Genomic DNA, 12127 nt, shown 5'->3' with positions numbered 1-12127 from the left:
AAAAGACTACACTTAGCAGCCTCACAGACCTTACAACTTCAAATTAAAAGACTTCCTTCATGTCTTCAGTTTGCTAGCACTACTTTGGAATTAAAGGTAGAGCAACTATCAAAGAATATGATTTATTATGAGTGAGGTAGTAATCATTGACCGTGCAGTGCACTACATCAACCTACCTTTTTATCTTTGGCAAAATTGTCAGCAAGTAGTCTTTATTTTTAGTTTGCATACACAGAATTTTTTCTGCTTCCCATAGACACATATATTAAAGACGGACTGTCACTGGGAAGTTTCATTTACTTCTGAGGTATGCTTCACCTTGACCCTAGAGCCTCCTTCTCTGCCACCACTAGTATAGTCCACCTTGAATCTAGAACCCACCTTCCCTCCCACTACTAATATAGTCTACTTCTACAATGGAGCCCCCTTCTCTCCTACCACTAATATGGCCCATCATGACTCTGTAGCCTCTTGGTGGTAAACCACTTGTAAACTCCAGGGTCTGGAGATTCTGGTGGACGAGGGTTTTCTTATATTTCATGTGAATTACCCAAATCTTCTAAGGTCTCCTAGTGGTAGTGGTCTTTGTAGTGGTAAAAATATTAAAATCATCATCATCCAACAGGAAATGGCAACCTGCTGCACTGTTCTCCTCTGCATAGATCCCAGAAGTAGGTCTCGGTTATGTGCTCCAGGATTTTTTCTTTGTGTCTTCCATGAAGGATGGAAAACCTTTTTCACAATGAGTATTGGTTATTACATTAACATACCATAGAGTATGAACAAAGCCTAATAGCACTGCCTTCCTTCCTGCTACTATTTATATATGGAGGATTCCATGTTCCAGCTGTAATGAAAGTTTAGAGTAATTACTGTTGCTTTCAAGCCTCATGTAGAATTTCTTGGGATGACCTATATAGTTGACCTATATATATACACATGCAGTCGGTAATTTTTTATTTTACTAATCAGGGTTGAGATTTGACCTGACACACTACAGTTACAATTTAGTGCTAGGAAGTGGAGCCACTCAGTATTGGCTACTTTGAAGAGTTTTAAAAGATGAGCTGGACATTGTTGCCTAAATGCTTTCGACACTACCAAATTTCAAAGAAAAACGTACAAATGGCAAAATTAGTAGGTATTAGGGTGGCTTCACACAGGTGTAATTCACTGCATGCCGCCAACTGCCATGCACTATCTTGGCGTGTATGCACGAGTAATACTCGCCAAGATAGAATATTCTGTGATCGCATGTGTTTTAAGGAATATAAGTGAGCATCAACATTGCAGTTTATGGCAGATTGCTACAGCGTATTACACGGCCAAAACCCGCTTGCGTAATGTGCTGTAACCACACGCCCATGCAAAGGAGCCCTTGGAGTCAGCACTTCTGGTTCAGTGCACTTGGTGCTATAAACTGCAAGAGATCAAAGCCCCTTTGCTATGATTAAATCTGTTTTTCTTATGTTGTATTTGCATTTAATATACTCTTGTTGTTTTCTAGTGTGCTGGAGAAGAAAATTGGGTAGACAATCGAACCATTTATGTCGGTCACAAAGAGCCTCCTCCGGGCACTGAAGCTTACATTCCTCAGAGGTATCCAGATAACAGGATCGTCTCCTCAAAGGTAAAGCTGTTTACTCTTCTAGATCCAGTCACCTGCGTAGTTACCTGGCCGGAGCTTGCCATGGCTACAGTTGCTTGTGCTCATTGTTTATGCTCTAAGCCCTGCCTGGCTCGGCATCTGAGTCTCTTCCGTTACACAAATATCTTGTGTCGTTTTCTTTAGAATTTTATGCTTTGAGGAAAATTTTAGTGAGACATATGTTGATGGCAGGATATTCTAATCCTCAGATTCAGGTTATTTTGTGTAATAATGGAGAAATATTTTCAACAGGGTTTGCATTTGCTATAAATCTAAATAAAGAAAATGAAAGCTTATGACCTACAGTAACCCTGCTGCCACCACAACAGGAGCGCCTGCTACTCTCCCTTGCCCTGTACACTGTGAGCCCTCACGGGCTGGGTCCGCTCTTCTTCCATATCCATTTGTTAGCCTTGTAGTAGCTGTTTATCGTTCTGGACGTTTTAGATTTCTAGTGTGGTTATATCATTAATAGTATATATACTTTATATGTAGGTATACCCCTATTTTTCATTTGCACAGTGCCATAGAATTAAGGGTGCTTTTGACATAATGAATAATAATAAATAAAGGAAGACCTATTAAACGCTATGTTCAAAAATGTGGCCAATAGAATGCAAGTATACCAGACTAGTCTTTCAGTAGTAAATGTTTCAGGCTATTCCCCTTTATGTGTTGAACGTATTATTTCCCCCTCGTTCTTATTTTGTTGACAATTAACTTTAGTGAAACAATGATATTAAAGTAGGCATCACTGGTAAAGCTAGGAGAGAGTACCGTAAGTATTGGAAGAAGTTTTCAGATCCTCCTGTATTCTAATGACTACACGCTTGCAATCCTGCTAGAGTGATCAATCAAGGCTCTGCTGTGCCAAGCGGTCATAGCAACAAGAGTGCTTGGATCTGTGACAAATCGGTGATGGAGGCGGGATCAGTGGAGTCCCCCCATGCCCCCCACCCCACTCATCGGTGAAACTTAGACCTTCTGCAGATGGGCGGGATTTACCGCAGAATTTCCGCCCGTGCCCACTGCCATAGGATTGCATTACATAATGCAATCGTATGCACACAGCCGTGATTTAGTCCACGTGAAAACACACGTGGAAAACAAATTCCGGCATGTTCTATTTCTGTGTGGGTCTCGCAGAGGCCCACACAGAAACGTCACTAGTGAGGCGCTGTCTCCGCTCTGCGCAAGCGCTGGCTGGACAGCAGAAAGCACATAAAAGAGCAGAGGAGGTGTGGAAGCAGGTGAGCCGCAGGTCTCTACAGGGGCACGGGTCGGATCCCACCGCGAAAAGTTTCTTGCAGGGGATCCGACCCGGCCGGCTGCAGGCGGCCTTAGAGTAGCATTTGTCGCCAATAGATTTCCTAGCTGCTGTGTTCAGCTGTCAGATCGTGACTATTTGGGGAACACAAGCTGGGGTTTCCCTGCGGCAAACTCCACACTTCCATATGAAGCTTAAAGAGTGAAAACCAGGCATCCTTTAATACGCTGTACCCCAGTCCAGACAGTACAAGTCTAGTTGCAGCCACAAGGATCCTCCACAATCTTCCTATGGGTTCTGCATGATAAGTGCACAAGCCAACACTGAATTTTATGCTGGCTGAAACTGAACAACGAATGAGAAGCCAACGATTCGTGTTCGTTATTCAGTTGTCAGCCCGCAATTAAACTGAATGATTCTCGTTCAATTTCGGTCATTGGAACGATTTTCTGATTGATAATCTTTCAGTCTAAACGCAGCATAAAACAGTTTCACATGATGAAGCCTATGCCAAATAACTCCATATATTTCAGCATCTTGGACCCCCGTCAGTGTGCATGTGGATGGAGGGATATTTGGGTTTACTGCAGTCACTGCTTAATGTTCAGGATTCTTAGTAGCAAGGGTTTAATATAATAATGAATTTAAGACAACCCTCCTACACACACACTAAACAACCCTCCTACACACAGGCACACACAGACTACACAACCATCCTACACACACACTAAAGAACCCTCCTACGCACAGACACACACACACTAAACAATCCTCCTACACACAGACACATATGCACTAAACAACCCTCCTACGCACAGACACACACACACACACACACACACACACTAAACAACCCTCCTACACACAGACACACGCACTAAACAACCCCCCTACACAGACACACACGCGCTAAACAACCCCCCTACACACAGACACACACGCACTAAACAACCCCCCTACACACAGACACACACGCGCTAAACAACCCTCCTACACACAGACACACACGCGCTAAACAATCCTCCTACACACAGACACACACGCGCTAAACAACCCTCCTACGCACAGACACACGCGCTAAACAACCCTCCTACGCACAGACACACGCACTAAACAACCCTCCTACGCACAGACACACGCACTAAACAACCCTCCTATGCACAGACACACGCACTAAACAACCCTCCTACGCACAGACACACACACACGCACTAAACAACCTTCCTACGCACAGACACACGCACTAAACAACCTTCCTACGCACAGACACACGCACTAAACAACCCTCCTACGCACAGACACACGCACTAAACAACCCTCCTATGCACAGACACACGCACTAAACAACCCTCCTACGCACAGACACACACACACGCACTAAACAACCTTCCTACGCACAGACACACGCACTAAACAACCTTCCTACGCACAGACACACGCACAAAACAACCACCCTACACACAGACACACACGCGCTAAACAACCACCCTACACACAGACACACACTCGCTAAACAACCCTCCTACACACAGACACACACGCGCTAAACAACCACCCTACACACAGACACACACGCGCTAAACAACCACCCTACACACAGACACACACGCGCTAAACAACCACCCTACACACAGACACACACGCGCTAAACAACCACCCTACACACAGACACACGCGCTAAACAACCACCCTACACACAGACACACGCGCTAAACAACCACCCTACACACAGACACACGCGCTAAACAACCACCCTACACACAGACACACACGCACTAAACAACCGTCCTACACACACACGCACTAAACAACCGTCCTACACACACATGCACTAAACAACCGTCCTACACACACATGCACTAAACAACCCTCCTACACACACATGCACTAAACAACCCTCCTACACACACACACACACACACACACACACTAAACAACCCTCCTACACACAGGCACACACAGACTACACAACCATCCTACACACACACTAAAGAACCCTCCTACGCACAGACACACACACACTAAACAATCCTCCTACACACAGACACATATGCACTAAACAACCCTCCTACGCACAGACACACACACACACACACACACACACACACACTAAACAACCCTCCTACACACAGACACACGCACTAAACAACCCCCCTACACAGACACACACGCACTAAACAACCCCCCTACACAGACACACACGCGCTAAACAACCCCCCTACACACAGACACACACGCACTAAACAACCCCCCTACACACAGACACACACGCGCTAAACAACCCTCCTACACACAGACACACACGCGCTAAACAACCCTCCTACGCACAGACACACGCGCTAAACAACCCTCCTACGCACAGACACACGCACTAAACAACCCTCCTACGCACAGACACACGCACTAAACAACCCTCCTATGCACAGACACACGCACTAAACAACCCTCCTACGCACAGACACACACACACGCACTAAACAACCTTCCTACGCACAGACACACGCACTAAACAACCTTCCTACGCACAGACACACGCACTAAACAACCCTCCTACGCACAGACACACGCACTAAACAACCCTCCTATGCACAGACACACGCACTAAACAACCCTCCTACGCACAGACACACACACACGCACTAAACAACCTTCCTACGCACAGACACACGCACTAAACAACCTTCCTACGCACAGACACACGCACAAAACAACCACCCTACACACAGACACACACGCGCTAAACAACCACCCTACACACAGACACACACTCGCTAAACAACCCTCCTACACACAGACACACACGCGCTAAACAACCACCCTACACACAGACACACACGCGCTAAACAACCACCCTACACACAGACACACACGCGCTAAACAACCACCCTACACACAGACACACACGCGCTAAACAACCACCCTACACACAGACACACGCGCTAAACAACCACCCTACACACAGACACACGCGCTAAACAACCACCCTACACACAGACACACGCGCTAAACAACCACCCTACACACAGACACACACGCACTAAACAACCGTCCTACACACACACGCACTAAACAACCGTCCTACACACACATGCACTAAACAACCGTCCTACACACACATGCACTAAACAACCCTCCTACACACACATGCACTAAACAACCCTCCTACACACACACACACACACACACACACACTAAACAACCCTCCTACACACAGACACATACACTAAATAACCACCCTAGACACAGATACACACACACGCACCAAACAACCCCTCTACACACAGACACACACACACGCACTAAACAACCCTCCTACACACAGACACACGCGCACTAAACAACCACCCTACACACAGACACACATGCATTCAAACAACCCTCCTACACACAGACACACATGCACTAAACAACCCCCTTTACACAGACACACATGCACTAAACAACCGTCCTACACACAGACACACATGCACTAAACAACCCCCTTTACACAGACACACATGCACTAAACAACCGTCCTACACACACACACTAAACAACCCTCCTACACACAGACACACGCGCACTAAACAACCCTCCTACACACAGACACACGCACTAAACAACCCTCCTACACACAGACACACACGCGCTAAACAACCCTCCTACACACAGACACACATGCGCTAAACAACCCTCCTACACACAGACACACATGCGCTAAACAACCCTCCTACACACAGACACACATGCACTAAACAACCCTCCTACACACAGACACACATGCACTAAACAACCCCCCTACACACAGACACACACACTAAACAACCCCCCTACACACAGACACACACGCACTAAAAAATCCCCCTACACACAGACACACACGCACTAAACAACCCTCCTACACACAGACACACACGCACTAAACAACCCTCCTACACACAGACACACACGCGCTAAACAACCCTCCTACACACAGACACACATGCGCTAAACAACCCTCCTACACACAGACACACATGCGCTAAACAACCCTCCTACACACAGACACACATGCACTAAACAACCCTCCTACACACAGACACACATGCACTAAACAACCCCCCTACACACAGACACACACTAAACAACCCCCCTACACACAGACACACACGCACTAAAAAATCCCCCTACACACAGACACACACACTAAACAACCCTCCTACACACAGACACACACGCACTAAAAAATCCCCCTACACACAGACACACACACACTAAACAACCCTCCTGCACACAGACACACACTAAAACCGCCCTACACACAGACACACACTAAAACCACCCTACACACAGACACACACTAAAACCACCCTATACACAGGCACACACTAAAACCACCCTATACACAGGCACACACTAAAACCACCCTATACACAGGCACACACTAAAACCACCCTATACACAGGCACACACTAAAACCACCCTATACACAGACACACACTAAAACCACCCTATACACAGACACACACTAAAACCACCCTATACACAGACACACACTAAAACCACCCTATACACAGACACACACTAAAACCACCCTATACACAGACACACACTAAAACCATCCTATACACAGACACACACTAAAACCATCCTATACACAGACACACACTAAAACCACCCTATACACAGGCACACACTAAAACCACCCTATACACAGGCACACACTAAAACCACCCTATACACAGACACACACTAAAACCACCCTATACACAGACACACACTAAAACCACCCTATACACAGACACACACTAAAACCACCCTATACACAGACACACACTAAAACCACCCTATACACAGACACACACTAAAACCACCCTATACACAGACACACACTAAAACCACCCTACACACAGACACACACTAAAACCACCCTACACACAGACACACACTAAAACCACCCTATACACAGACACACACTAAAACCACCCTATACACAGACACACACTAAAACCACCCTACACACTCGCACACAAACAATAAACCTAAAATGAAGCATCATATAATATGAAGTATGCTGTGAACATTTTCAATACTATAATAGATATTTTAATGACCAGATTCTGGAGTTTTACGCTGCATTAAGTTTTCTTACTTTTTGTTCCCGTCGAACTCTCAGCATTGTTCCATGTTATCAGGAATTTGAATAAGCATAAATACTGATGATAATATCAGCTATAGTTCATGAATTCTGTATATGTACTTCTGAATGCCGTTCCAGTTGGTATCATTTACGATAAAAAGAGAACTTGTGGTTTGAGGTTAGTAACAGAAATGGAGCGTCCGGTGGGTAAACCGCTGTAGCAAAGGCTTTATTCTTTGCTCATCTGTTTATGTTGGGTCCCTGATTTTATGTTCTTTCTAAGCTTTGTAATTAGAGCAATTATTGATTAAGTAAAATAAGTTGTCCAGTGTTTTGTTAATGAGATACTTTCATATTGAAGTTAATAAAAACTGGCACAGCTGCGTGCTCAGCTGATTGCAGCGCTACTATTAAGTCCGCTAGCCGTGCATAGGTAATCAGAAAATCACCATCTTTAGTCGATTTACTTTATTTCATCTCTGTTGCATGGAAATGTTTATTGGATTAGATAATTACATTTGGTTCGAACAAAAAAAATATCATTTGCACAATAATTAATTTATTACTAAGAACTTTCATCCAGGCATCCGCTAATGCTATGATTTGGCACATGCTTCTTGTTTGTAAGCATTATAGCCATATGGTTCACATTGCATTGTGTGTATTAGCATTATCTAGCATAGAGGTCATGATTAGCTAATTAAATAATAGTAGAGCTGGTTTAAATGATTGAATATGAGCATAGTCATCAGATGTCATGTTAGGAAACAGCTTAAGTTTTTAAAACTTTCTACAAGAGGGTTTATTCTGCTCTTCTGTTTTTTTTTCTTTTGACTTTATACTACTGCTCAATTAACTAATAGAAAAAATAGTCCGGAGTCAGGGCCAGATGAGCTTGGGAGCAGACATACACAAGGTGTGCTACACAAGCTACACAATTACGGCAATATCGCAGCTTTGTCCCCACAATTTTGTAACGTCAGCGTAGCGAGGAGGCTAAGCACTACCCCTAAATAAACCCTAGCTGCATTCCAAAAAAAAAGAAAAAGGAATACTTACTGTGCAGGCTCGGTCCGGGTCCTCCCGCTGCTCTCTGGCGCTCTGCCACGCATCTTGTAGTTCTCATTCACCCACAGTAGATCATTTCCTGGTTGCGGGATTCATAAATCTTGTCTCCATGAAGCAATGGCTCTGATTGGTTCTCTAGCGCTGCTCAGCCAACCAATGCAGCGCTGGATGAACCAACGTGATGGCTGTGATTGGCTGAGCAGCGGCCAAAGAACCAATCAACAGCCAGCATGTTGTGGAAGCGGGATTTGTGAATTGACTGAGCCACGGCATTGATTGGCTAATTAATAAATCCCACCTCCACAATGCGATGGCTGTGATGGGTTCTTTGGCCGCTGCTCAGCCAATCACAGCCACCACATTGGTTCTCGAGCGTTGCTCAACCAAACAATGCAGCGCTGGATGAACCAATCAGAGCCATCGCTTTCTAAAGATGGGATTTATGAATCCCGCAACCAGGAAGTGATCTTCTGTGAGCAAATAAGGACTGCAGGACTCATGGCAGAGCTCTGGAGAGCAGCAGGAGGACCTGGCCTGAGACTTTTAGGTAAGTATACCTTTCCGGGGAGCGCAGCTAGGGCTTATTTTCAGGGTAGGGCTTATTTTATAATGGTAGACTTGCATCACATGCAAACCACGATTTCGTGCATTGCAATATGACAAAAACTAAGGCTTTGTAGGGAAACATGGTCTACAAAAAAATCGCAAATTGTATCAATATAGATCACTACGCATTTTTTTTCCTTCGCAAGATGGCATCAGAGAAGACCTCTCTAATGTGAAGGAACCCATTGGAAAGCATGGGCTTCACATACATGCGTTTTCTCATGCTATTGCATTGCGGCAAAATCGCACGATTTTGTCGCCCATTTGAAAGCGGCCTATGGCATGGCCATATTCCACCTCACTACCCTACATGCTTCTTTGTGAGAAGCTTGACGTTACAGCAACTTCTTTAAAGTCTGTATTGGCTCAGACTCCTTGAGAGTCTGGATGCATTTTAGACAGACCTCACCTTGTTCACAGTCCGATATCAGATTACCATGAAGACCACAGGCTTGCATGAAGTTAAGTTGGATCACAGCTTATCTACAGTTACCCAGCTGGTCAGAGACCTCTCCACTTGTTTTACAGTACAGCAGGACCTCTGCTACTTCTCTAGTCTTATGGACAGATCATCTCTGTTAAAAGACCTTTACATCAGTGGCCCTCACACATTTCAATGTGTCTGACTAAAAGTTCTCCCTGACATGACCAAATGGACTTTACATTAGCGGGCTCTTCTTATGCATCTCACCAACAAGCTTCAGGCCTTCAGGATCCCATGTTGATGGGATTTCTCCTTATGGATTACAATTGATTAGTGCAATGTCTGTCTTCAATCACTTTCCTGTTTTTTTTAAAGTCTGGAATGAAGATCTTAGTTGAACTCTATGTGATCTGATGGACAGCCCATCTGGTTCCTACTTCCTCCTTTGGGGCCTATCGGACTCTTCTGGTTTTCTGTGGAGAAAAATATTTAGTTTTCCTTAACTTTATCTCCTTAATTCATGCTACATTTTCTTATCCTTTCTCTACAGGTGTATTGGAATGTATTTGTGCACTGACCTATTAATATTTTACATTAAGTTAGTGTATTATGTCCTCGGCCATCCAGCATGACCTTCTGTCCCTCACCCCCAACTCATTACAGTTAGAGAAATGAATTTTCTCTTCTCCATTTGCAATTTCTCTTCTTAGACCTCCTAACATGTTGTATATCCCTTTCTCTCCCTTAACGTCCGAGGATACGCCTTTTGATGGCCTGTGTCGGCAGTCTCTGTATTAAGAGAGATCGCGGGGTGAACTCCCTTCATACATCCCAGGTAACGGCTGTTTCTCACAGCTGACACCTGGTGGCAACAGCCCTAATCGGCCACGCAGCTATTGGAGCTGTTAACTTTTTGAATACCCCGAATGAGGATTGTGGGTCCCGTACGGGCCCCCGATGAGATTGCAGGGAGCCGTGGGAGTGTTCTGGCAAGATGCCTATCATTACATCATACTGCAGGAGCGATCGAAGCATCACAAGTTGTAAATAAGTAAGAATAAGAACAATAAAGTTTTACTAATAATTGGAAAAAAAGTAATAAGTAGAGATGAGCGAGCACCAAAATGCTCGGGTGCTCGTTACTCGGGACGAACTTTTCGCAATGCTCGAGGGTTCGTTTTGAGTAACGAACCCCATTGAAGTCAATGGGCGACCCGAGCATTTTTGTATATCGCCGATGCTCGCTAAGGTTTTCGTTTGTGAAAATCTGGGCAATTCAAGAAAGTGATGGGAACGACACAGCAACGGATAGGGCAGGCGAGGGGCTACATGTTGGGCTGCATCTCAAGTTCCCAGGTCCCACTATTAAGCCACAATAGCGGCAAGAGTGGGCTCCCCCCCCCCCCCCCCCCCCCGCACTGTCAGCGTAAAGATCGTTCTCCTCTGTCACAGCTGTAACAGCTGTGGCAGAGAAGAACGATGTTTGCCCATTGAATTCAATGCAGCCAGCAATACAGCAGGTTCCACTGAAAGCAATGGGCTGCCGGCGATCGCAGGATGAATTGTCGGGAAGGGCTTAAATATATAAGCCCTTCCCTGCAATTCATCCAGAAATGTGTTACAATAAAAATATATACCGGCGTATAAGGCGACGGGGCGTATAAGACGACCCCCCAACTGTCACCTTATACGCCGGCAATACAGTGGAGCAAAGAATAAAAATCATTACTCACTTCTTCTGGCGTTCTGCAGTGCTGCTGCAGGCTGTCGCTCCCTCCTGGTCCCCGGCAGAGCATTGCTTTCTGGACGCAGGGCTTGAAATCCCCGCCTCCAGAAACACACGTGCCTTCAGCCAATCACAGCCATTCAATGACATCATTGTCATTGGCTGTGATTGGCTGAAGGCACGTGTGTTTCTGGAGGCGGGGATTTAAAGCCCTTCGTAGAGAAAGCAATGCTCTGCCGTGGAACAGGAGGGAGCGACAGCCTGCAGCAGCACCGCAGAACGCCAGAAGA

General features: G+C 45.4%; 1 protein-coding gene across 3 annotated transcripts in view; it reads left to right on the top strand.

Annotated features, from left to right (window-relative positions):
- ATP11A (ATPase phospholipid transporting 11A) overlaps nt 1–12127 on the top strand; it is a 157946-nt gene that overhangs the window by 66579 nt on the left and 79240 nt on the right. For all 3 annotated transcript variants that reach the window (XM_066579697.1, XM_066579712.1, XM_066579706.1), the window contains exon 2: nt 1508–1630. In XM_066579697.1, coding sequence (XP_066435794.1) covers nt 1508–1630 — 123 coding nt within the window. The remainder of the gene's footprint in view (nt 1–1507; nt 1631–12127) is intronic.

Source organism: Eleutherodactylus coqui, chromosome 1, assembly GCF_035609145.1.
Source record: "Eleutherodactylus coqui strain aEleCoq1 chromosome 1, aEleCoq1.hap1, whole genome shotgun sequence".
NCBI lineage: Eukaryota > Metazoa > Chordata > Amphibia > Anura > Eleutherodactylidae > Eleutherodactylus > Eleutherodactylus coqui.
Note: the sequence above shows the minus strand (reverse complement) of the source record. Positions and strands in the feature narration are given on the sequence as shown.